General features: G+C 39.7%; 1 protein-coding gene and 1 pseudogene across 4 annotated transcripts in view; one reads left to right on the forward strand and one right to left on the reverse strand.

Annotated features, from left to right (window-relative positions):
• LOC124099117 (large ribosomal subunit protein eL31-like) lies at positions 1 to 26498 on the reverse strand (annotated as a pseudogene).
• Positions 26452 to 27862, forward strand: part of Auh (AU RNA binding methylglutaconyl-CoA hydratase) — a 155749-nt gene continuing 154338 nt past the window's right edge. Inside the window, exon 1 of one of the 4 annotated variants that reach the window (XM_058582704.1) lies at positions 26452 to 26728. In XM_058582704.1, coding sequence (XP_058438687.1) covers positions 26497 to 26728 — 232 coding nt within the window. In that variant the 5' untranslated portion in view covers positions 26452 to 26496. The remainder of the gene's footprint in view (positions 26729 to 27862) is intronic. The other 3 variants (XR_006853791.2, XM_058582701.1, XM_046453933.2) reach the window with 3 other exon arrangements.

The raw sequence follows: 27862 nt of genomic DNA on the forward strand, positions 1-27862 counted from the left end.
TCACCCTGGGGAATCTTTGTCTCCTTGCATCTCTGCCTGGAGAATATAAAGAAGAATATATTAAGGTTGACCAGTAAAACTTCTCAAAGTGTGAGAATACTACTCTGATGTGTTAGTCAACTTTTTTGTCACTGTGACGAAATACCTGAGAAAATCAACTTAAAGGAGGAAAGATTTATTTAGGCTCGTAGTTTCAAATGTTTCATTCCAAGGTAAGCTGGCCCCATTATTTCTGGGCTTGTGGTAAGGCACCACATCATGATGGGGAAGGCGTGGCAGAGCAAACGCTCACCTCATAGTGGCCAGGAATCAGAATGGAAGGGGCCAGGGACAAGACAAAGTCCCCAAGGATATGACCCCAGGGATCCACTCCCTTGAAACAGGTCCCTCCTCCTAAATCTGTCAGTGGATTCAACCAGGGAGGAGCTCAGAGCCTTTGGGATCCAATAGCTTCCCCAAATCCCACCTCTGAATTTTGCTGCAGTGGGGACCAAACCTTCAACCCATGAGCCTTTGAGGGCTACTCTAGGTCCAAACTATAACACCCTGTCACTCAAGTCACAAAATTGAAGAACTTATATTGTTTCAGATCTAAAGCACATGAGAAAAGAATTTAATCAAGTCCTAAGAAACATAATGGATGGACAGAGTGAATAGAACACGAATCTGCTCAGAACCCCTCTATCACCCTAGTTTTGACTTTCCAAGTGTGTCTTAGAGGTGGAATCACATGATATTTTGAGCCAGGCTTCTTTCACCCAACATAATGGCTTTGAGAAGATCTGAGTGGTTGTGGGTTTCAATAGCTTGGTTCTTTCTATTGCAGAGTAGAATTTCATAGCAGAGCCAGATCACAGTCATTTTATCCATTCACTCACTGAAGGACATTTGGGTTGTTTCCAGTTTAGGGTTTGTACAAGTAAAGCCTATGCAAGGTTCTGTGTGAAAACAACTTTTCATTTCTCTAGGGGACTGTCGTGGTTTGGAAACGAGGTGTCCTCCTAAAGCTCCTGTGTTAATGCAGGAATTTTCAGAGGTGGAATGATCAACTTATGAGAGCTTTAACCTAATCAGTTCCTTAATCCAGTTGATGGGTGAATAATTTGAATGGGAGTAACTGTAGGCAGGTGGGGCGTGGCTGAAAGGGGGAGATGAGTGGGGTGTTTCCTGGAAGGGCTTCTTTTCTCTATGGCTCCCCCCCGTCACTGCTACCTGTCTATCATGAGGTGAGCTGCTGTCCTCCACCATGCCCATCTGTCAGGATATTCTACCTCATCTCAGGCCCAGAGCAATGGAGTTGGTCGACTGAGGACTGAACCTCCAAAATCATGATCCAAAACAAACTTTTCCTCCTCCAAGTTGCTCTTGTCAAGTATTTGAGTTACAGTGATACAAAGCTGACTGATGGAGGTCAAAACCCAGGAGTGGGACTGCTGGGTCGTATGGTAAGTGTGCTTAACTCTAGAAGAAACTCTCAGGCCCTTTTCCAAAGGGCCTGGCCCCCTTTGCACTGTGTGAGTTCCCGTTCCCAGCACCTCACCACCGTCTCCTAGGGCTGTCAGGGTTTGATTCTTCTCCCAGGTTGTCTCCTGACCCTGTGTGACTTTTTTCTCTCTTGGGATCTTTGGGGAATGAATGCATCATAAAAACAAAAGCAGGCCGGGAAGGTAGTTCAGCTATGGAGTTTGTGTGCTTAGCATACACAAGGCCTTGGGTTCCATCCCCAGCTTTACAAACAAGCAAAAAAAAATAAAAACAAGGATTAACACTTTGTCCCTTCTTTCATATGTGCAAGAGTAAGGATAGAATGGCAAGGAAAAAAATCCATACATCCAAAATAGCAATCAAATGCTTAGGCTTCATGATCACAAGGGGTTTAAGACCAGATGTTATAAAGGAAACAAACAAAAATAATGGCTCTTCTCTGACAAGAAGACCACACAAAGGTCACTGGCACATTAGAGGGTTGGGACTATTCACCTTTCTCTTATATCTACAGGGGATTGGTTTTGTGGATCCCCAAATCTGCAGATGTTCAAGTCTCTTATATAAAGTGGCACAGTATTGGTGTATAATCTACAGATTTTCCTCAAGAGAAAAATTTAGGATTTCCAGAACTCTTTCGTTCTAGAAAGAGACAATGCCTTTGAAGTAGACTGTGTAACCCAAATTCGGAGGCTAAATGTCTGAATTGTCTTGTCAACTAGACATTCATTATGGCAAAAAATACACTCTTCTGTACGCTTTAAACCTCTAAATTACTTGCAATGCCTAATACAATGTGGATGCTATGTAAATAGTCGTTATACTGCGCTATTTAGAAAACAAGGCCTAGGGGCAAAAAAGTCTTTGCGTGTTCCATAGAGATATATTTTTTCCAAACATCGCCAATCCATGGGCAGTTCAATCAGTGGATGAGGAACTCAGAGAAACAGAGATTCTGCTCTGTCTTTTAACCCCTGGGAACATCTCTACGGGGTGATCTCTCCACGGGGTCACCACAAAATCTATTATCTTGGGTGAGGACTGTCACCACAGCTTGCCTCTGAAGACCCCCGAGAGCTCTTCTCTCTGTGCTCCTGTCCCCGTCCCTTTAGCTGGAACCCTTGTGTTGGATCACCAGGCTTGCTCATGTTTATCTGGCATCCACAGGTAGGCCTTTGGACAGCCTGAATCTAATACTCCAGTTTGCACACACACACACACACACACACACACACGCACGGGCGCGCGCAGTAACACACACCTGTGCTCACAATGTATGTTGGTCATTACAACAAACTGAATCAACAGTAAACTAGAAACTAGGCAGAAATACTGACCACTACAAGTGCAATGGGCTAGATTACCCTTGACCAGTCTTAGGGGAACTCAACTTTTCTCCTCCTATAAAATGAAGAGTGATATCACAGTGTGGCCAAGCACACTTGCCTTCTCCTAAAAAAGCTTGGAGGGGAAAGGATCCTTCAGGGAAGGATGTTTCAGAGGAAGCAACTGGGGATTTAAGCCCTCTCTGTTTCAGGCTCAGAAACACAGCACCCAGGGCCTGTTTATGACCCACCTATATTCCCAGGCTAATGCATGGAAGGTCCCAACTCCTTCCCTATCAATCAACCAAGAGTGGGAGAGTGCATCAAGTTTGCTGAGTTGTAAGTTTTGCAGAGAGACAAAACTGGCAGTAATTTCATGCAGTGATTCCTAAGTAATACCAAGTGGCATAACACTTTGGTCTGAAATTTGACAAGACTACAAGCTGGAAAGCTGATGGAAATAGGGTGAAGAATTTTAACCGAAACATTACAAAATTTGAAAGAAAAATTTCTGACTGTAATCTCATCGAAAGGAAAACATCTGCAGCTGTATAACAGGAGGTAATAGATAAATAACTCAGAGAGTATACCTACCAATTGAACAAGAACAAATTGTCTCACAGAAAATAACAAGATGGGTTTGCAAAGCCTCAGGGCCCTCAAGAGTCAATGATCAGTGAATGAACGCTTAGCACTAGACAAAAACTCTTGTCATTTGGTGCAACTATTGTATACACTATATGGATAAAATCAAAGACTCTGGACATCTGTGGATATCTTTGTAGATCATAGTTCTTTCTCCTTGGATGATCACAGTTATTTAACACATCCAAGTGGAAGATTCCAGCCTCCACTATTTGGGTTAATATCATTGACCAATCAAAACTATTTAGTCTTGCTATTCACAAACTGGGTTTTTTCTTAAAATAATAAAATCAGAAATTGAGTGTTTTAGAAGTGATCAAATATGTTTTCAATGAAAAATGATACCAGATACCAACAGATTTTCCTCATGAGAAAAATTCAGGATTTCCAGAACTCTTTCTTTCTAGAAAGAGACAATGCCTTTGAAGTAGACTGTGTAACCCAAATTCATGAGGCTATGTCAACTAGAAATTCATTATGGCAAAAAATAAAATTAGATTATTATGTCACATCATCCTCAAATAATTCTTGATAGATTAGACATAAATGTGAAAATGAAAAAGCTTAATATATTAGAAAAATTTAGGAAAATATGTTTTAAGACCCTCAGATGAGGAAATATACAGAAAGGACACACCCAATCATAAAAAAACTGTACACCTGATATCATTAATATAAAAATCCTGCTGAACCAAGATAACAGAGAGAACATGAAAATACAGGTTAAAGAGTGAGAAAAGATATCCAAAATGCATACAATCAAAGTACATAAAGAAATCCTACAAACCAATTGTGTTAGTCAGCTTTCCATTGCTATGGCAAAATGACTGAGGAAAACAACTTAAGGGAGGAAAAAACTTCTTTTGGCTCACAGATTCAGAGATTTCAGTCTATGGTTGCTTGAATCCACTGATTGTTGGCCTTTGATGAGGCAGAGAATCATGGTAGGGAGCAAGTCCTGAAGTTTGGCTGCTCACCTCCTGGTAATTGGAAAGAAGAGAGAGGAAGGTGCCGGGGACACAATACAGTACCCAAGGACATGCCTCCAAAGACCTACTCCCTTCAACTAGGTTCCACGTCCTGCAGTTTCCATCACCTCCCAATAATCCACTCAGCTGTTAATCCACTGATGAGGTTAGAGTCCTCATGATCAAACCACTTTCCAAAGTCCCACCTCTGAACATTGTTGTACTGGGGACCAAGCCCTTAATACACGAGCCTTGGGGGATAATCCACATCCAAACTTTAACACCAACGAAAATAGGATGACATCTCACCTAGAAGTAATGGGACAAAGGATATAAATAGAAAACTTGCAGAAAAAAATTGAAATATTACATAACTACTTATAAAAACAGTCTCATGAGAAGTGTGTGCTCAATTCCTTGGCCCATTTATTGATTGGGCTATTTGTTTTCTTGGTGTTAAGATTTTTGAGTTTTTTATATATTCTAGAGATTAGACTCTCTCTGATGTGCTTAGGGTAAAGATTTGCTCCCATTCTCTAGGCTCTCCATTCACCTCACTGATTGTTTCTTTTGCTGAGAAGAAGTTTTTTAGTTTGAATCCACCCCATTTATTGATTCTTGATATTAACTCTTGTGCTATAGACGAGTCTCATTAAGGAAGTTGGGGCCTAATCCCACGTGTTGAAGATTAGGGCCTACTTTTTCTTCTAATAGACGCAGTGTCTATGGTTTAATTCCTAGGTCCTTGATTCACTTTGAGTTGAGTTTTGTGCATGGTGAGAGATAGAGGCTTAATTTCATTTTATGGCATATGGATTTCCAATTTTCCCAGTACCATTTGTTGAAGAGGCTGTCTTTTCTCCGATGCATGCTTTTGGTGCCTTCTTCAAATATAAAATAACTGTGATTATGTGGATTAGTCTCTGTGTCCTCTATTCTATACCATTGGTCTACAAGTCTATTTTGGTGCCAATACCATGCTGGCGAGGATGTGGGGGAAAAGGCACACTCATACATTGCTGGTGGGACTGAAAATTGGTGCAGCCAATCTGGAAAGCAGTATGGAGATTCCCTGGAAAAGTAGGAATGGAACCACCATTTGACCCGGCTATCTCATTCTCGGTCTATTACCCAAAGGACTTAAAAACAGCATACTGTTGGGGAGACAACCACAGCAATGTTTATAGCATCACAATTCACAATAGCTAAACTGTGGAACCAACTTAGATGCCCTTCAGTAGATGAATGGACAAAGAAAATGTGGTATATATACACAATGGAATATTACTCAGCATTAAAAGAGAATAAAATCATGGCATTTGCAGGTAAATGGATGAAGCTGGAGAATATAATGATAAGTGAAATTAGCCAACCCCCCCAAATCAGATTCTGAATGATTTTTCTGATTTAAGGACGATGAGCCATAATATGCTGTAGGGGGGGGTCGGGGGGCAGGGATGGGAGGCTTAAATGAACTCTAACTAGAGCAAAGGGGAAAAGGGGAGGGAGTGGAAGAGAGGGGGAACGGGGTAGGAAAGACGGTGGAATGCAATGGTCATCATTACCCTAAGTGCTTGTACAAAGACACAAAGGGTGTGACTCTACTTTGTGTATAACGAAAGATATGAAAAATTGTGCTCTATATGTGTGATATAAATTGTAATGCATTCTGTTGTCAAATATATCTGATTAAGATTTTTTAAAAATCTAAAAAGAAAAAAAATAATCTCGTGAACAGCCTGAGAAATGCAAATTAAAACCATAGTGAGCAACGGTTTTGTGTTCATCAGATTGGTAGAAAACCTTGTTTCCAATATCTTTGGAAACTCATTCATTGAGGTGTAAACTCATACAACTGCTCTGGAAGATAATCTTTCAACCTCTTGTGAAGCTGTATCTTTACATACCTTTTGGCCCATTTCATATTTTGGGCAATATTGGAAATTTTTTGCTAAGTGTGTGCAAGAAAATAGATAACAGAATGTTCTCTGTACTATTGCTTATAATAGTGAAAAAAATTAAAACAACCCAAATGCCTATCAATGGAGAATGTTCATTCAATTAAATACAAATAATTAAATACAAATAATTAACTTAATTGAATACAAATAATTAAAAGAGTAAGCCAGTGCTGTAGGTATCAAAAAAGATATGTTTCAAAATCAAAGTGAGCTATGGAAAACACACACACACACACACACACACACACAATTTGCAAAGACTTAGTGTAACCCACAAAACCCACAAAATTTTAAAAAGCAATTTTTTCTAGAAAGCGAGGAAGAGAAGGCAGAATGGTTTTCTAAGGAATTTTGATAGCCTTCATTATATTTTATACCCTAAAATATTGTTACCTGAAGCAAAATATTAGGTTTTGAAAAGACTGAGTTATGGATACTAGGATGCCATTATATTATTCTGTGTAATTTTCTTTTCTTTCTTTCTTTATTTTTTTATTTTTTTGGTACTGAGGATTAAATCCACCCAGAAACGCTTTACCAATAAGCTACATCCCCAGCCCTTTTTATTTTATTTTATTTTTTAAATTTTGAGACAGGGTCTCACTAAGTTACTGAGGGTCTCACTAAGTTGCTGAGGCTGGATTTGAACTTGGAATCCTCCTGCCTCAGCCTCCTGAGCTGCTGGGATTAAAAGCATGCACCATTGTGCCCAGCTTATGCTGTGTAATTTTCTGTATGTTTGAAACATTGCATCACAAAAATGTATTGTGGATTTTAGTCATCACAATAATTTCAGTCATTCGCTATAATTTAACAAACCTAGTCGGGAATAGTTTCGCAGCCTTTGAGTTTTTATAAGATGGATACTTTTAAAGACTACCATTTTTGGTATTTTTTAGGATATTCTTTTTGTGGGGTTTGTTTGATGCCTCCCATGATTAGAGTCAAGTCATATTGACACTGTGCAGATATGTCCTTTTCAGGTCCACATTTGGTGGCATGTGCTGTCACTCACTGGTGATGCTAATTTTGATCGTCCAGTCAATCTAGGGTCTGATTTATCCATTATACAATTATTTTCTGTCTTACAGTACAGTGAGAAATCTGTGGTGGAACCCTAGGATTTGCTCCTCACCATAACAGACCCCCAAATGATTTATCATCCATCGGTCTTCCTGGTGGACTCCAGAGTGTTTGGCTGCTGTAATGTGGTGATTTGCCCAATTCCCTTCAAATTTATCACTTGGCCCTCAGCATTCCATAAACAGGAGCTTTTCCCTTCCATCCATCCAAATATCCATCCATATGTATCTATCATCTACTTATCATCTATCACCAGTATAGATTCTTGGATTCCCATTTATTCCCAATGGTTTAATTCATTCCATCCTTAACCATTTTGGTGCTCAAATTATCTCAGATTTAGCTATGGTATCCCCTTAAACCTTACCAATAGGACATAAGTCTGTGACTTTAAAATCTTTGGCTTCTTTTTCTTTGCCAATATTCCAGAAGTTTCTCCTGCCATCTTTGCAAGAGCACAGGACATTCTATCTAAGGACTATATATATTCATAATTTATTGATAAGTTTTTTATTTCCACTTTTGGTCTTATTATAATATTCCTTTGGAATACAGTTAGTTTCAGTTTCAGATATTTTCCCCTTCTTTCTCATTCTCATATGTTAATACTATTTTTTGATGATGTGGAACACAGGCATATGCTTCTGAAAGTCAGAACAACGAAGGAGAAATAGTGTCACTGTCTTCAGTATCCCTTCCACCTCATCTGTCCCCACCCGCCTGCTACTTATAGGTAACGCCCTCAGTGTTTTCTGGTATATCATTCCCACATTTTGAGGGGGTCATCTTTGCAAACATGAGCATACATATATATGACTTCTTATTTCCCCTTCTTTCTTACATAACATATAACACACCATGTATTCCCATGTTTGCTTGGCTTTTATCACCCAACTATGTATCTTGTAGATCACCCCAAAGAGATCTTCACTCTTTTTTTTAAAAACAACTGCATAGCATTTCTATGAACATAGAGTTTTTGAACTTTAGACCTGACTTGATAGGAAAAGAATAGAAAAAGAAGAGAACACAGGTCTTCTATGGTGTAGAAAAAAGGCTGTTTTTTGTTGTTGTTTGTTTGTTTGTTTTGTTTTATTTAATTTTAATCCTGTCACCCAGGACTCGGGCAGTGGTCCAACACCAGTCAATGTACCAGGACGGGTTGTAAGCCCGAATCTTGTGGTTTCTCTTTCCATTCAATTTCAACCTTCTTTCAGGAGATACAGAGGAAGCAAGAGAAAAATACACATCTATCTGTTTAATCCAGGACAAACAGGATTTCTAAACTAGAATGAGACCCAAAACTTGACACGACTATACTTTGTACTCGATCCATCTGTAATAGTTCATAAAATTCAAAATGTACATTAAATGAAATGATGCTTAATGAATGCTCAGTTTATCGGCCTAATATGTGTATTTCTACTAGAAAGAAATTAAAATATTCCCTATAAGAACCACTGCAACACAGAATTTTTTTAAACTCTTAACCTGCTTTCCTGTTTCATTGTATAAGAACTATTAATCAGACCTTTTGGCACGAAGTTGAAAGATAAGGAGTCTTAGATGCTCTTTTTTGCTGTCACCTTTGTCCCCTGGTCCACGGGGAGGAAAACTTCATAAATAGACTTATCATTTAATGACATAATATGTAAACCAATAATGAATGCTCTGCTGTCTTTTCTGTTTCCTTATATTTCCTACAGTGAAATGGGCTCCAGTGAGGGAGATGGAACCGACTAGTGATTTTGTGTGTACATTTGGTTCTACACCTTTGACAGTTACCAGTTCATTCTCATCCAGGTTAGCTGTCTGCAGATTTTTTAAAGTGGTAACAGGTACATCTGTAACCAAAGCATTGAGCTTGTTCGGTGAATTTTCATCCTGATTTGCTTTTCTGGGCAACCACACATGGATGTGGTATGGAACGTCTCTCATTCCTTTGGTCTAGACAGCTTTGTTGAGCACAGTACCATTGTACATCTCCTTAGTGGCAAATATCCGGGTCTTGCTGAATGCCCAAAGGGGTGCACTTCTCAAGGTCCACTCCGTGCATGTGCTTGTGAATGTTGGTGGTGTATTCTTGGGTCACTGCCTGGGAGATCACAGAATGGCCCTTCTTCTTGCCATCCTTTTGTAAGATCCCTTCTGCAGGGCGCAAGTTGGAAGGAAAAGGATGGGGGATTGTGTCCTAATAGTGATTTAAAAGAAGCAGCTTGTCCATTTAATTAAGAAAATAAAGATAAAAAATGTTATTATTGGGATGCAGTTTGTGTTTTATTATCCTAGCTACTGATAATAAATGAGGTTTTGGACTGCTGTTCTTGCTCTGTAATTCAGAGAAGGATAATACAGAATAGCAGTTTTATGCATTTCTGGGCTGAAAGAGCCCTAGTTGTTCAAAACAGGTTCTCAATCAGCCTTCCATACTATTTTTCTGAGACAGTGATGCCTTTGGTTCTTGGAGCCATGGGAACTATTAGCTTAGCCACTTCTGCCAATCAAGTGACCTCAAGCATCTTGCACAATACCATCAATTTCTGTGGGTACTGTGACAGGAAAAAGGATCAGAAGTGGTGTCTTATAAGACAAAAGTCATTTCCTGTGTGATTGCATTAAGCAGCAAAAAGCCTCTTCCAACAGTAAAATTTCGAATGATCTTTTTAGGTACTTTCAAACAGAAAACACAGCTTAGATCAATGCAGGCAAACCAACAGTGACTTTTCGAATGCCTGAATGTACTGTACCTAAAAATAATCCACAAAGCCTGGAAAGTCTGCCCCTCCTAAGAACACTTTCAGGGAATAGTTCTCAACTTCGGATGTACATGAGAAAGACTGGGGCACTTTTAAAAAATGTCAGTGTCCCAGCTATAACCTACAGACATTCAGTTAGAATCCCTGAGGTCAGGCACCCGTATTTCTGAAAATTCTATCCAACCACAGGATTCCCATGTATACCCAAGGATGGAAACCTCTCGAAGAGCAGGAATTTATTTCATTACCTTCTCATTTCTTTTGCAAGGACCTTCATAATTGTCTCATGTAGTAACAATGCTGGTGCATCTGAGTTTCTGCCAGGCATCGTGAGACCTTGTTACGTACGTCTATTACTTTTTCTTTTGAAATGTCCCAGGTAATTTGAGTGTTCATCTAGGGCTGAGAATCACTGGCATAGTGTATGAATTATTCCATCAGTATTGTAAACTTGCCCAGTACAGTCATGACTGGCTCAACAAGAGCCACACATTCTGAAAAATTAATCATAAGCCAATATTGTCATGGTGTGAACATCATAGAGTGTATTCATACAAACTAGATGGCTACAATGTCACTAGGAAATATAATCTTATGAGGCCACCCTTGTGTATGAGGCCCATCATTTGCCAAAACATTTTGTGTCATATGATGGTTCCAAAACAGAATTATTATTACTATTATTAGTAGTAGTATTTGGTACCAGGGGCACTTAACCACTGAGTCACATCCACAGCCCTTTTTATTTTTTCTTTTGAAACAGGGTCTCACTACATTGCTTAGAGCCTCACTAAGTTGCTGAGGCTGGCATCAGCTTGTGATCCTCCTGACTCAGCCTCCCAACCCACTAGGATTACAGGCATGTGCCACCTCACCCAGCTAGAGAATTTTTCTTAATACTAATGATACAAATTGTAAAAATTGTCAGATTCATGATGCAATTGCTGGTGCCAAACCCCGACAAAACAGATTCAGAGAAAGGTTATGTAGAGAAAGGATGTCATTTGCAAGTTGCCCGATAACAGGAAATATTGCAAAAAAAATTACGCAAAAACTACAAGCTTGCACCAAGGTCACCCAAACTGACACATAAATACTTCTGCAAGGACCTCTGTTCAGCAACTACCTGTTCAACCTCAGACGGACCACCCTTGTTATTGATTCATGAACACCCTTGTAACTGATTCTGTGGCCAAAGATTATTGCATTAAAAGAACATCTGCAATCCTCCTGCTTTTGCCTTTAAAAACCTCCCTGGCCTCAACCACTTTGAATACACGCAAAGTTTACTTGACATGCATGTGTGCATTACCATTGCAATGCTATTCCAGAATAAACGTATTAATCTTTGGAAGATCTCTCTGTTTGTTATTTCGAGTGACAAAGCAGTGCTTTGATCTGCGTGGTGGTCCTGAATTGAGGCCCATTTGTACTGGGTACGCGTGCTCTATATACTGCATTGCTACACAATGCTTAGAGTATTAGTTCTAGCTTTACTATAGCCAAACTTTCTTATTATGAAAAAAGATTTATTAAACTACCACTGTTACTTTTGTGAGAATATACAAATCATAGAATTGTGATATTTAAACTATAAAAACTAAAATAATGTTTTAATTGAAAAAAAATCTTATTCATTTATTTATTGTGAGGTTCTAGGAATTAAACCATGTCTCATGCATGCTAGGCAGGTGCTATACCACTGAGCTACATCCCTACCCCTCGAAAAATATCTAAAAATGGAGTTTGCCTGTGCTTGCCTCCTTGAAATGGTGGTTCTTAGTTTACTCAGAGTAGTCTTTTAAACTTTAAATATTGTCATTTAACTCATGGAACCTTGAAAAATGAGGTATTTAAAAAACATAACTAAAGAAATAATGATGTACATATTTAATCTTCCAGAAGTAATACAACAGTCACAAATGAATATTACCTGCTCTACAATTCTAATAAAAGCCAAATGCCAAGTCTTGACAAACTTCTAACATTAAGTATAGTTTGGGGGGATTTTGGTGCTAATTTTAACTGACTTCACAGAAAGTCATAGACCTTGTTTTCCTTTGTTCAACCAGATGAACAGATGGGAAACCACGAAGGTTTCCAGCTTGTGGTTTTCTCTCCCTTGGCCTCTACATCCCAATCTTTCTAATACCTGAAGGAGGCATCTCTACTGGTTAAGAAAGAATTCACTTGATATGTATGATTGCTGTGTTTGGATAGAAATTAACAGGATGAGCACTTGATGTGATTATGTTGTTTAGAGGAGCGTTTTAGGGAACCCATAAGGTTTAAAGTCATTAGTGTGGAGTCTTATATTTGAATCTTGGTGGCCTTATTTTTGCCATTTTTTTTCTTCAGTGCTGGGGATTGAACCCAGGACCTCACACATGCTAGGCAAGGGCTCCACCACTGAGCTACCACCTAGCCTCTCCTGGTAGCTTTTCAAGAGAGACAGAGACCAGAAGAGAGCCACATATACACACCCTCCCAGTCTTTTGCTATATAATGCCAGCAAGAACACCCTCACCACATGAGGCTCTGAACTTGGATCAGAACTATGAATCAAAAAAAGCTTTATATATATATATATATATATATATATATATATATATATATATATATATATATATATATAAAACTTACCCATTCTGTGTGGTGTTGTGTAATTAGCAACAGAAATGGACTAATGAGATGATATCCTTGGGTTTTCTCTTTTTCTTTTTTAGTACCAGGGATTGAACCAGGGGTGCTTTACCACAGAGCCACATCCCAAGCCCTTTTTTTGATGGGGGGATGGTACTAGGGATTGAACTCAGGGGCACTCAACCGCTAAGCCACATACCCAGCCCTATTTTGTATTTTTATTTAGAGACAGGGTCTCACTGAATTGCTTAGCACCTCACTTTTGCTGAGGCTGGCTTTGAACTTGCAATCCTCCTGCCTCAGCCTCCTGAGCCACTGGGATTACACGCCTACGATTAAAGGCCCACATCAAGGTGATTCATTTGTTACTCGTTACTTCAACAACATTTTGAAACAGCTTCTCTTTTCTTTTGAACCTCAACTGTGTGCTATCTTTTTTCTCAGGGGAAAAAAAATAATTAAAGAGGCTCAACAGCATGGGTTCTCTGCATCAGCTTCTGAGCAGTATCTACTAAAAAATGTGACCCAGGACAAATGTTTAGGAACTCCACGGGTTCTCCAACTTGCTGCTGCTGAACAGGGACTGAAAAGTGAGAGCTGGTCTGCTGTGCTTCCCAAGCCCCAGTTGAACTTAACTAGGTTTTCCATCTGGAGATGGACAATTATCAAGTGACTTCAGATGCAATGACATATGTGGGGTGTTTCTACTGGACACATCTATGGTCGTGTTTCTGATGAAAATAAGGTTGGACTGACTCATTTCCTGAATCATTTAAAAATTCAGTTGCTTAAAATAAATCAAACATCCTAGGCAAAACCCTGCTCCTGATCGGGTGATCCCGCAAAGGGACTTTCAGGAAGCCCTAGGGTTGGGGAATAAATGCATCATGCTGACTTTTTAGGTCTTAGTTTAAAATGGAAATATTGATATGCTACACTGTAAGCTGGCAAACCTTAAATAATTAATTCATGACTTGAAAATATCTTGTGGTTTGCATACAAGGGACTTTATTTTGAGAATGAAATACTATAAAAATAGGTTCGTGGTTCTTTAATAAATCCCTGATAATCTCCAATTTCTTAAAATCACATATTATTCCATCAACAAAAAAGAGATGTTAAGCATGTATTTTCAAATGCACATATATACATAAGGACAAATAAAAGTTATGGGGAAAGGTAAAATATCCAAACAAAAGTTCTAATATTTTTTCCTACCCCAGTGGATATTGTATTGGAAATTATTGCTTCATGCTAGTTGTTGTATTTAAAATCTTTTAAAAAATTTTTATTATTTATGGTGCTGGGGATTGACCCTAGGGCCATATACATGCCAGAAAATTCTCTACCATTGAGCCATATCACCAGCCTTGTTATTGTATCTTAAAAATAATAACAGCTAATACTTACTGAATGCTTAAAATATGCTGTACTTTATCTAATAGTTCACATCATCTCATCTAAACCTCAAATACTTTGCTGTGGTCTGAATATTTGTCTCCCAATAATATACATGTCAGAATCCAGTGAACAGCATGATGCTATTTGGAAGTGGGGCCTTTGGTAGGGGATTAGACTGTGAAAGTGCACACCCCCTCCCTTTAATGTCCATATAAAAGAAGCCCCAGAGATCTCCCTTGCTCCTTCTGCCATGAGAGGTTGCAGCAAAGAATACCATCTAGAAATCAGGTTGTGGCCCTCACCAGACACCAAATCTTTTATTTAAATTTAAAATTTTATTTATCTATTTTTCTTTAGATTTTTTTTTTTTGTACCAGGGATTGAACCCTGGGTTACTTAACCACTGAACCATATCCCCAGCCCTTTTTGTATTTTATTTAGACAGGGTCTTGCTAATTGCTTAGGGTCTCACTAAATTGCTGAGGCTGGCTTTGAACTTGCCATCCTCCTACCTCAGCCTCCTGGGATTATAGGTGTGCACCATCGTGCCCAGCTGTTTTTACTGATCTGTAAAAATATAAAAATTGTACCTATGCATGGGGTATCACATAATATTTTAACATGTACACTGTGTAATGTTGAAACCAGGTTAAACCTATCTAGCTCCTCAAACATTTATCATCTCTTTGAAAACTTTCAAATGTTTTTTCTTAGCTTTTTGAAATGTACAGTATAATATTATTTCCTACAGTCACCCTACTCTTTCAACAGCACACCAGAACTTCTTGTTCTATCTAACGGTAACTTGGTACCCATTGATCAACCTTTTCCTGTCTTTCCATCCCTCTTCTACTTCCGTGGCCTATTATAACCACCATTTCATTCTCAAATCTATGAGATCAGCTTTTTTATATTCTATATGAATGAGATCACATAGTACTTCTCCTTCTGTGTCCCCTGTGCCCAGATGTCTGCGTTGCTGGCCTGTGGTCAGACACTGAGCGATTCTCCTGGCTCTAGACAGATTCACTGTGAATGGATTAGCTCCAGGATCCTATGTCACCCCTGTGGCCACCAATGTCGCCAAGCTGTGTCACACCCTGAGCCTACAACCCAACAAGACCAGCACAGCAGTTGGGTAGGACCAAGGCCCACACTTCTGTGGGTTGCCTATTGCTACCAGACACTAAATCTGATCTTAGACTTTCAACCTCCAAAACTATGAGAAATAAATTTCTTTTGTTTACAAACCTCTGAGCCTGGGGGATTTTGTTATAGCAACCTGAATGGATTGAGACACAACTATACAAACCTAATGATTCGTTTTCCCCGTTGTCCAGATGGACAACCTATGTGATAGGAGATTAAATGGACAAGGTATGTAATAGGAGTGTGTCATCGATTCTGACATTTGCATGGCCTGAACAGAGAGGCCACATTCTTGATCATTGTCGTGTAAAAATGACCTTAGTTTCTGAGTGTGTCTTTGAATTTCATTTCTTCTTGTTTTAAAAGTTATGAAATATGGTTTAAAAATATAAATGGCAAATAATGCACAAAAAGAATGAAAAAAGTCTTCTAGCCCACCTAACTTGACTTCCAAGTCGCTTGCCAAAATGTTCTAGATACCATGATATCGAACATAAGAAGAAAAGTTCTTCTTAGAAGTGCAACTGAGTTATATTTGCCTCTTATTTGGGTTCCATTTTTTGGAAATGGCAGGGTAGCTTATATTGAACCAGTCCTCCTGCAGATGACAGTTACAGGCGAAATATTAAAAAACATAATTTTTAAAAATATACATACAACTCTCCAATGTTACTGGAAAGATCAGAATAGGAACTGGCACTTGGAAGATTTGGATCCTGGGAGAGTCCAGCTTTCATGACCTTTAGCCTTTAGGCAAGCTGTGGTTTCTACTCTGTAGAGTGGCTACACCTCAGAAAACTGCAGACCCCTTGAGGATCCAAAGGAGAACAATTCTGGGGAGAGTATAACAATCAGAGAACAAGGGGGGGGGGTAAGGAATCTCAGAAAGGAGAAAGTCACAGAACAGGTGTCCCAAATGATTGTGAATGCTGTCCAAATCTCTAGCTGACCCCTGTTTTATGCACATTCATGGAAGATTCCAGGTAATGCAGCTAAGGTTAAAAGAACTCGCAAGAGACTTCAGTGACTCCCCTCTGCAAGAGAGGCAGCATTTGTGTTCAGGTATGTGTCTGCTAGAACAAAAATGTCACACTGCTCAGGAGAACACAATCGAGTCTAGGATAACGACTATCATAATGTCCAGAGTACAGTCCAAGATTATTACACCTATGAAGAAACAGGAAAATGTGACCAATCGCAAATGAAAGCAATTCTCAAACTTTTTGGTCTAAGGACCTTTTACATTCTTAAAAATTATTGAGAATCTCTGTTAATTTTTTGTTATGTAGATTATGTATATAAATACTTACCTTATTAAAATGAAATTGGTAAAATATTAAATGTTTATAAATTTATTTAATAAGAACAACAATAATAAAACCATCATACATTAACCTAAATAAAATATTTTCATGAAAATAATTATATTTTATGAAACAAAACAATTAGAAGCCCTGCAGAGTTTATAGGGTTTTTTTTTAATGCCTTACTCAATAGGACAACAAGGTTCTTATAGTTGCCTCTAGATTCAATTTGCTGCAACATTTTGGTTTGAGCTATAAAGATAATCTGGCCTCATACAGTTGGAAAGATAGGAATATTTAATTTAATGACCTTTACAGATAATTGTGGATATTGCTTTTTCATATTACACTAAAATTTGACAGGTGGTAACTTCTTAAAGGTTATCTGCTCTGTGTAATCTGAAACTAGATCACAGACTGTTGTATTTCCTGTTCTATTATATTAAAATCCATCATTCTATATTGCACTATATTTATGTGTTATTTATTCTTTATAACCCTGAAAGGTGAACTTTCTTATCCCTACATTATAGTTAATTGTTTTTAAATTTATACAGTAAGTCATACAGATACTTTCTTTTGAAAACATAATCCCATGAGGGCAACAGGTGAACAAAGTAAAACATAGGTGTCCTGGTATGTCTTTATCACTGCAAACCTCTGTTAGCTTCATCACTTCTAACAGTGCTCTTGCATTCAGTATTATTAGTTAAATGCAAAGAACAAACGTGATCGAGAAAATTATCTGATCACAAGCAATCTGTCTATAACAGACTGGATGGAGGTTTGACATCTGAGAGCTGGGTGGGTGGCCCCGTAAATATAGGAACCAAGCTGGAGGCACAGTGACCACCAAACACCACCGTCTGGCTGCCTCTCAGCAAAGTCTCACCATTAACACTCAAGTGATTTTTCTGTCTGTGATATAAATGGAAAACCATGCAAAGAGACAATCATGGCCCTGATACAACAGTATAAAAAGAACAACACTGCAAAGTCTTGAAGTAGAATTCATTTTGCTGTTTTCTTGTGGGGAGGGAGATTTTTGACTTCTAGACAGTCACAAATCAAAGGGACAAATCAATTGCTCTGTCCTCTGTTTGCCAGGCTACTAAGGATCAGTGACTTAGCCAATGGCTATAGTTTTTGAACAGAAAGAAGCATCATACCATCAGTGCCTCCACTGTTAGGGTATCACATTTAGTGATGACAAAGACTTTAATGAGAATAGCTAGATGTTATAACTAGATGGATTTGACATGGTTCTATGGTTCTGCGGCTTACTAGTGATGTGACCTTGCTTTCCTTGTCTGTGAGACAGGGTGCTTGTGGGCACGAGACAGGTATAGGCTGTTGGCACTATTGTTGCCCTGGACACAGCTTCAGATCCAGGGTAGTTCAGGATACAGGGTACAGGTCAGCAGAGCCGTTTACAAGAAACTGAGGAAGAATTCCTTTGTTAAAGAATGAGTTATATCTCTCCCAAATTCATGTGTTGAAATCCTAACCCCCTGTATTCGGATAAGAAGTAATTAAGAAGAAGGTTCGATGAGGTCTTAGGGGTGGAGCCTCACTGTGGTAGGACTGTGTCCTTATAAAGGGACCAAGGACATGCATGCACAGAGGAAAAGTCAGGCGAGGACACAGTGAGAAGGTGGCCTTCTGCAAACCAAGAAGATAAAACTCAGAAGAGACCAACTCTGAGAACTTTGATCTAGGACTTGCAGCCTCCATAACTACAAGGAAACAAAGTCTGTTCTATAAGCTGCCTAGTTTGGGATACTTGTTATGGCAGCTTGAATGAACAAATACACCCTCTCTAGTCCCCTTTACTGCACAAGAGTGGAGTTATAGAACAGAATTACCACCTACTGAACAAGTGCTTAAGGGGCTGGGAACAATGAACCTCAGGACCATAACAGGAGAGGGCTAAACTATAGACTTCTGGCTATCCCCTGACAGAGCAGGGACTCTAAGTGAGACACTATGTACCTTACAACCTAAGAGGGGTAAAGAATAACAAGTGGGTCCCTGAATCTTAGAATTTTATGGGCACATCTCATCCCAGAGGTGCTCCAACCAGGAGAGAATATTATATTATTGCAAAAGTAAGCAGACCTTTCACTTGTGATGAACCATGTCCCCATGAGCCCACTGTAAATTAAAAATGCATTTAATGCATCTAACATGCTGAATATCCTAGCCTAGCAACATTATATTGCAGAATCCCAGTTGTTCACCTTCACAATGGTGTGACTGACTGGGAACTGCACATCAACACTACTGCTGTTGTTGCCCAATATCGTAAGAGTGGGTATTGCTGCATATTGCTAGCATAGGAAAAGATCCAAATTCAAATTCCATGTATGATTTTGTTATCTAGTCAGGACTTGCTCCCTGATGCTCAAAGAACAGTAGAGTTTTGCCAAAAGAAAAAGAAAAAGCTTTTTCTTTTTTTTTAAGGGGCGGGGGGAGGATGGTACACATGCTTTATTTGGAGGTGGTAGCTGCCCTGTGGTCTTCAATCTTCAGCCTTCTGGGTCTTTTCATAGTTCTTTTTTTATGTGCAGGCCAGACAAAGAAGGGACAGTGCCAACAGGTTAAGGCATTATGAGTGCATACTCACAAGAAAATGTTTATGACCTTGAGCATACTCACAAGAAAATGTTTATGATAATGAGTGCATACTCACAAGAAAATGTTTATGACCTTGAGCACATACACTGAATCACAGTGTCTGTGACCTTAGCTAATATTAAAACATAGCCCACTGGAAGCCTCAGCAAGGGAAGCTAACTATTGCCATCTTGGGCCTGCCTTACAGGTAAGTAGGGGTATAGTGTCCCTGAGTATGTCTTAATCACATCAGGAAATCCATCAGCTGTTATTCATGAAGAACTCCTTCCTGGAAACACAGAAGATTCCCATCCCTCCTCTCTGAGAGAGCTCCACAAGCATCCTGGGGTCTCCTTCATATCATTTCTTTGCAGCTGCCCAATATTGCATCTTTCATTAAGAAGAGCTTTTTTTTTTTCGCACTGCTGACAGTCAAGGATCCCAGGACCTAGAAACTCAAATCTATTTCCTTATCAGTTGGTAACAGGGGAATTTTATAGAAAGGAAGATGAGAAATGGTGCTTTTTAGTTGGATGACAAGAAAGGTTGTGTATTTCTCTTTGTATGTCTGCGCATGTTCTTGAAAGGTCAGTTTCAAAATAAAAATCATTAATAAAAGACCTTCTATGATTTCAATTTCTCCTGAATGTGAATTGCTTTCACACCATTGTCATGTCAAAAAATTACAATGTGAATCATCCTAAATCAGAGACTGTATGAATTCAGATTAGGTGAAAAAAGAGGTTCTGGAGAAGAAGCCCATCATAAGGTTTGTAATATTATGGTACAGTAAGAAATTTATATTTGGTAACTGGAAACTGGAAATTCCCTTGGAATTTCTTGTTATACGGGGAGAGGAGTGTCTTTTATTCATGATTATCCTCTTCCCAATATACCTAAGTTTTTTGCTTTGCTTTCTGATTCTGAGTATCACATTAAACTTGGCTAAAAGCTTCCAGCAATATCCATGTCACCACTTAAAGGCTGTGCTTCCTTGAAAGTTCCTCCACCAGATTAATTAGTTAATTAATTAGTTAATTAATTAGTCCATTACCTTTAAATTTAGTCTCAAAGTCTCAAGACATGCAAAATATAGACAATTTTTATTTATTTATTTTGCCAGAATGTAACATGAATGGCCTCTAGTCCAATTTCCAATAGAGTCCTCCTCTTCTTCTGAAACCTCATGAGCCCTGTCTTTATTGTCCATAGTCCTATCAGTAATCTGTTTTTTTTTTGAATTCCCTATAGTATTCACTATCAAGCTCCTAAAATATTCTAAAACTTTTCCATCTTGCATCTCTAAACTTTTCAAAATTCCTCCCTCTACAATAGCTCCAAAGGCTTCTGAACATATGTTCAGGTAAATCACAGTAATTATTCCAGTTTTTGGTACCAATTTCTGTTTTAGTCAGTATTTTTGTCAGTGTGACCAAAAGACCTGACAAGAACAACATATAGGAGGAAAAGTTTATTTGGGGTTCACAGTTTGAGAGGTTTCAGTCCATAGATGGCCAACTTCATTGTTCTGGACCTGAGATGAGGCAGAACATCATGGTGGGAGAGAATGGTGGAAGAAAGTGGCCCAGGACACAGCAACCATAAAGCAGAGAGAGAGCTCTGCTTATCAGGGACAAAATATAAACCTCAAAGGCATGCCCCCCATGATGTATCTCTTCCAGACATACCCTATCTGCCTATTGTTATCACCTGGTTAATTCCTAGAGTATTAATCCACTGAATAGTTTACAACTCTCATAAACTAATCAATTATTTCATCCTTTAAAAGTCTTGCATTGTCTGATACACGAGCTTTTGGAGGACACCTTATAACCTAAACCATAACAGGATCAGAATTGTTTTGGGTAAATACAGTTCAGAGTTGTGTTATAAAAACATATCCTAGTAACAGGACCTTAGGGAAAATTTAGAAATAACAACAACATTAAAAAGATACCCAAAGAAATAAAGATGGTGCTGTTTTAATTTTCATTTTGGGACTGAAGTATGAGTACAATTTTGCATTCTTCTTGAAATGTTCTGTGTTTTCTTTGTGTCTTTAAATTATAGAACTTTAAAGTGTCTATTTAAAACTCAAAGAGATTTACAGAACATGAGATGGCAACTATGTCACCTTGAACACAACCTTATGTAGGTTTTTCTGTCATTTTTTGATGATTAGCTATGTGGATACAGACCTTTGAAACTGTTTCTCATAGTTCTATAATGTAGTACATGTAGATGACAAAATCCCATAGAACTATTCAGGTTTAATATGGTTGCAATAGTCAAATGTAAACAATCCATAGACTCATATTTCATATTATCCTCCCATTCTGAAGATTTGCTTAGCAATAACTTCCAGATAGCTCATGTGAAAAGAGAGCTTTCAGTTTGTATGTAGTTCCTGCTATTTCTTGTGAAACCTATCATACGTTGGAACTATAAAACTTTATCTTAGGACTCATGAAAGTTTTATTTAAAAGTAAAAATAAAAAAGACAAACTCCATGGTAGATTGTGTTCTCACATATCTGTAATCTTCTTTGTACATACTAATCAACTTGTAGCTGGGTGTGTGGCCCAGTGATAGGGCACATTTTTTTAGCCCCACCTTGCTGCTTGTGTGGTCAGTAGAATGTGAGAGGAAGGGACATATGCCATTTTCTAAGTCTTTCCCTTGATAGAACATATAATAGTCTTCCTTTATCCACAGAAGATATATTCTGAGATTCCAGCGGATGCCTGAAATTATGGACTCTACCAGACTCTCTCTATGTGTGTGGTTAGGCACAGTAAGAGATAAACAATAGTATAAAATAGGACAATTACAATATACTGTAAGAAAAGTTAAGTAAATGTGATCTTTCTTTCTTAAAATATCTTATTGTAAATTTCTCCTTCTTGTAATGACTTGTAATGGCAGTTAAAGCAAGCATTTTACAGTTTCTCCTTGGCATATCTGAATTGTCAACATCAATACTCTTGCAATTTGGGGCATTACTAAGAAAATAAGGGTTACTTGAATACAAGCACTGCTATATGGTGTCAGTTAATCTGATAACTGAGATGGCTACTAAGTAGCTAATGGAAGGGTAGCATATGCATCATGGATACACTGGGGAAAAGGATGATTCATGTCCTGGAAGGATGGGATAGGATGACACAAGATTTCATCAAGCTGCTTAGAACAGCTTGTAATCTAAAACTTATGAATTCTTTATTTCTGAATTTTTTCTTTTAATATTTTAAGCTTCAGTTCACCATGAGAAGTGAAGCTGTGGATAAGGGGAGTTATGGTACTTAGCTCATCTTTTTCCCATCTTGATGGTGACAGGGAGTGTCACCTTAGACGCAGAGATGTAAATCCTGTCAGATCAGGCTGAGCAGGCAGCAACCAAAGGAGGCAGATTTAAAAGGGCCCCTGAACAGGCTTTATTGAGATATCACTCCCGGGCGGAACTCGATCAGACCCACAGAGGGGACAGGGGAAGGGTCTGAGGAGAAACCGCGTGGAAGCCCGACCAGACTGGACCTTTATGGGGCTTACAGCAGGAAGGGAAGGGCTCGGGACAGGAAAAGGTGTCTCTAGGGTCCCTTGCCCCCTTGGAGTTGGTCAGGGGAGTTGGCTGAACTCCAGGATTGGCCAGGGGGTCCTGCTGATTGACAGGCGTTAATCAGGAGATCTGGCTGATTGACAGACGTTTCCGCCGGCATCTGATTGATGTTCTTTTCCAGCCGGGCTGCCACCGACCTAACAAATCCCATGTCTAAGACTATTCCTGGACTTTTAACAGTTCCTTGTTTGAACAATTGCATTCATGGGTATCTTTAATACAGCTGCCCATCTTTGTGCTAACTAATATATCACTTCTTTTATTGTTCGGACAAAATAGTTTCAGAGTATGCTCTCATTTTCAAAAAGTTCATAGTTCTGCTTTATTGCTCCCATTCTATTTAGTTCAGCTGTGTGTGTCTCTGCAGTTGTGGTTGGCAGTTCCCTGGTAATGGTTTCACTTACAGGTGACATCCATGCTCTCCTTGGCAGCAGAACTGCTTAGTGATGAGTGCTCTGTGGGCCAGGCTGTACTCCTGGAGCTCAGTGCCGACACACATCAGACATGTGACAGATCTGTTAACCAAGAGACGGATGGAGGCAGAGATCTCAATCTTATAAGGAGATGGTAAAAATCTGAATTTAGTTCAGTAGATTATCAGGTGTGATACTCCAAAGACCTCAGCCTTTCCATTCTTGCTGTTTCAAACACCCAGCCCTAGCTTTCTTTTCCAAATGGATACTCACATTTGTGCCTCCTACTCTACAGTCTTTTACTAAAGAGTGGAAAGGAACCAGAGGGAATTAGATTATATTGAATGCCTTAACATTTATCAAAAGCTGTGCAAAACAATGATTAAAATCAAGGGCTTTGGGGGTCACATATATTGGGATTTAAATTCCAGCTCCTTGGCTTCCAAGCTGTGGGCTTTGGTAAGGAACTTATCTTAAGTTTCCTTATCTATAAAAATCGGGATAATAATGCCAACTTCAAAGTTTTCTTTCTAAGACAGACTGAATAGACTGAAAAAGGAAGTTGGTAAATGGTAGCTAATATTACCTCTTCTGTTTTCATTTCCTGGTGTCGAGTGCACTACACACTTATTAAGCAAATAAAATAGGCATAGTCATTATTATATAATGAATAAATTGAAGTTAAAGAATTCATAAGTTGAAGTAGATATTAAACTAGCTGTTCTGTAGATGAAGAAATGGAAGCTTGAAATATTTAAATATACCTTATTAATGTCTCAAAAATTAAGTAATTATGGGTCTGGTTTGATCTGGAATATGTTAAATTTCTGCCTTTGATAGTTCTCCATTGTTATTCTTGACAGGCTGTGATGGTCATGGTTATGTTAGTTACTTGCATTAATTTGAAGAAGAATTTTTTGGGGGCTGGGGGTGGGCATAGCTCAGTGACAGAGCATGTGCCTAGCATGTGCAAGGCTCAGGGGTTGCTTGATTCCTAGTACCAATAAAATAAGATAAAATAGAATCAATTTTTGTTACAGACCTGGGATAATGATATGACTGTTCTAAATAAGGAAAAAAAATCACAAATGATAGGGAAGACAGCCCACTGAAACACTGGTAGTCTTTCCTATTTTTCTTATATAATCCAATCAATTTATGATTATTTTTCTGTATTTGTCCTAATCAGTCACATCTGAGGTTATATTATTTTAAATAGCATTGTGCCAAGTCCTCTGTTTAACTCCTTTTTAAAAATTCACAATCTATTGAAGAACCAACATAAAAATATCAAAACAATTAGAGACCAATACAAGTAATGAAATAATTGCAATAATTGCAATTGAGTTGTAAATAAAATTTGAGTTTCTCCTGGGTGTTGTGGTGAATGCCTATAAACTCAGTTACTTGGGAGACTGAGGCAGGAGGATTTCAAGTTCAAGGCCAGCCTGGGCAACAAAGAGACCTCATATAAAATGTGAATATATATATTTTAGTTTTCTAGCACAGTAAATTCTAAAAATTCTTAAAATTTGTTGTTTGTCAGCCATTTTTAATGTTTAACTCTCTCATACCAGAATCGGGGCTCAGTCTCCAGTTCTCCATCTTCCAGTTTCTCAGTGTGGTAGATCCAGATATTTGCCTTATACCTTCCTGGTGACCAGTTCCCTACGGTGTAGCTACACTTAGTCTCCTTACCTCTCCCCTAACTCCCATAACCCACATCGACTATGCAGACATGCCACAGTGACCACCATGCAGTCACAGGGTGGCCCTAGCATCTGTTTGCTATACTGGTCAATTGAAATTCTAATTGGAAACTGCTTGAATAATGATTTGGACCTGGTAAAGGCTTTAGTCCTACTGGTCCCCTCTCCTCTCCTCTCTGTCTCTCTATCTGCTGGCTAGCCTGAGTCCTCCAGATTTTCAGTCCAGCTCACGAGAAAGACCTCAAAACCAAATTAGAGAGAAACTATAACAATAAAAATCTCAACACCTAGCAAAGTGAATATTGAGAAGAGGAAAGATACAAAGGAAGCCAAGTTTTTCCTTATTTTAACTGGCAAGAGAAATTTCCCATGTGTCACTTTACAAAAGGCACAGTGAAAGGTGCTCTCAATGTCATTCCTACAGAAGAGGTAGCAAATTAATTCAACTGGCTTTTACCTTCTACTTTCGATAACACCTGAGCAGGTGTAACACTGAAGGAACTTGCGTTCAGGACTAAAAAACATAATGTATAAGAGCAGAATTTGTGTGGCAATAGGAATATACTCAACAGCAGCACATTTAAAAAATAGTTTTCCTAAATATAGACTTTCCAGGTTGAGCTCTGATAAAAGTTAGGCAGCAGAAAATTCTCAGAAAAGGTGCTTTGATGAGAACCTACACAAAATTGCTATCTGGAGTTTCTAGAAGAGTTGTTCTGAATTCCACCTCAGCTGATGGTTTGGCCAAACACCTTTCGTTGAGAGGTTGAACTCTTCTATGGACCCATGTCTCCAGAAGGGTCATTCTACTTGCAGGAGATGGTGGGCTTCTTGCTGTTCTCACCTCCTGGCCATGCACCATGTAATAAAACAACCCGTAGGTTTATCAAGCACGTTTAACCGACAGCTCCGAACCAGAGGAGTAAAGCAGTACCCCACACTGCAATGACCTGCCACACCTTCCAGCCAACTCTAAGGAGGCAGAACACTTGAATTCACTTGCGCAGCTTACTTAAGGCAAAGATTCCACGGCACAGGCCAAGGAGTGCAGGGAGGTAGGAAAATGATGGTTCAGAATATGCTTCCCTTAACTAGCCCATGATTTCAGAAAACTACTTTCTCCTGTGCTAATAACCCTTCTCATTCCCTGCAGTGAGGGAATGAAGGTGGTGCGTGCTAGTCGTACCTGGCGAGCTCAGTTACGGAGCGGGGTTGGGGGAGGGAACGAGGGGCGGGGCCTGGGCGGAGCGAGGCGGCGGAGGGGGCGGGGCCTAGCGAGAGGCTGCTGGGGTGGGCCGGCCGCGAGCGCGGGCGGCGTGGGCGGGGCCCGGCCTCAGGGCAGAACGCCGAGTGCGTGCGCAGACGCACTGGCGCTGTGTGGGGCGGAGCGGCAGCCGCAGACCCACGCCGTAAACAGACAACATGGCGGTTGCGGCCCCCGGGGCTTGGCGTGCCCTGCAGGCCGGCCGTGCCCGCCTGGTGGCTGCTTGCCGCGCATGGCTCGGCCCAGGGTGGAGGCTGTCCGGCTCGTGGGCGGGTCGGCGGGAGGGTCCGGCGGTCTGGGCCGGGGGTCCTGCCCAGAGGAGGGGATACAGCTCTGAGGCGAAGACGGAGGACGAGCTGCGGGTGCGGCACCTGGAGGAGGAGGACCGAGGTGAGCGGGACGCGGGGGCGGACCGCGACCCCTCCGTCTCCCGACGCACCGAAGGCCCGCGGGCTCTCGGCCCAGGGCACTCTCGGTCCAGCGTGGCCGTGTCATTGTGCACCCCCAGGGCTGAGTGCCACTCACCTGAACGGTGTCCTTTCTGCGCGGAGACCGAGATGCAGCTGGGGCCCCGGGCTCTGCACGAGCCGAGGTCGACACGCTGGGTATTTGATCTTTGATTCCAGGTTTTTGTTTTTGCTGTGTAATGGCATTCGGTCAACTCAGGTATCAGTGGTAAGAGTTGGAGAAGCTGCAGTTTGAATGCCTTTTATTCTGAATAGTCTTAAATTTGAAGCCGTTTTCCCTCGTGTCCATATTGTCTTAGAAAGTTAGTTTTTGGACTGCTCCAGTTAAGCAATTTTGAGCACATTTTGACTTGTTAAGCTCTGGGGGCACATTATCTGGATGATATTAATCTTCCTCTTGCAGCACCTATGTCAAGAGATGAAAGACACATTCGCCATATATTACAGAGGGAGGGAGGCTATGGAGGAGGGAAAACATGAAGAAACACTGATAAAATTCCTTCCTTTAATTTGCAGTGTTGGGAAGAACTAAAGGGATTGTGAATATTATATTGCCCAGGTTAGACAGGACCAGTCCTTTAATTTTGACATGTTTATGGAGCACCTATAATCTGTAAAGCAGAAGTGAAAACGAGTAAGTCATTGCTGACTTTAAGAAGCTTCTGGTATAGTCAAGGAGATCGGGTGATGCTAACTTAAAAGGCTTGGTGAGAGCACAGTGCTATAATACCTGGAGGGTTTTTGCCACTTGAAAGTGGTTCCAAGGCATTTTTTTTTTTTTTAAATAGGCAATGCATAGTGAGTGTTCTTGGGAAATTTTCTGTGCCTCAACTATCTCATGTGTGAAATAGGAAAAAACGATACCAACTCTATTAAGGCTGTTGTGAAGATTAGATGAGATTGTTAACATACATTGCCCACTAAATATTTGTCCCATAGTAGGTGCTCAGGAGTATGTAGAACTACTTTATTTCTTGTTTATTATTCCAGACAGAAACAAAGGAATGATCAAAGAATTGGAGATGTGAACATGTGAGGTATATTTGGGAAATATCCT

This window comes from Marmota monax, unplaced genomic scaffold (assembly GCF_021218885.2).
Source record: "Marmota monax isolate L192 unplaced genomic scaffold, Marmota_monax_Labrador192_F-V1.1 WCK01_AAM20220418_F8-fsc00217, whole genome shotgun sequence".
Taxonomy (NCBI): Eukaryota; Metazoa; Chordata; class Mammalia; order Rodentia; family Sciuridae; genus Marmota; species Marmota monax.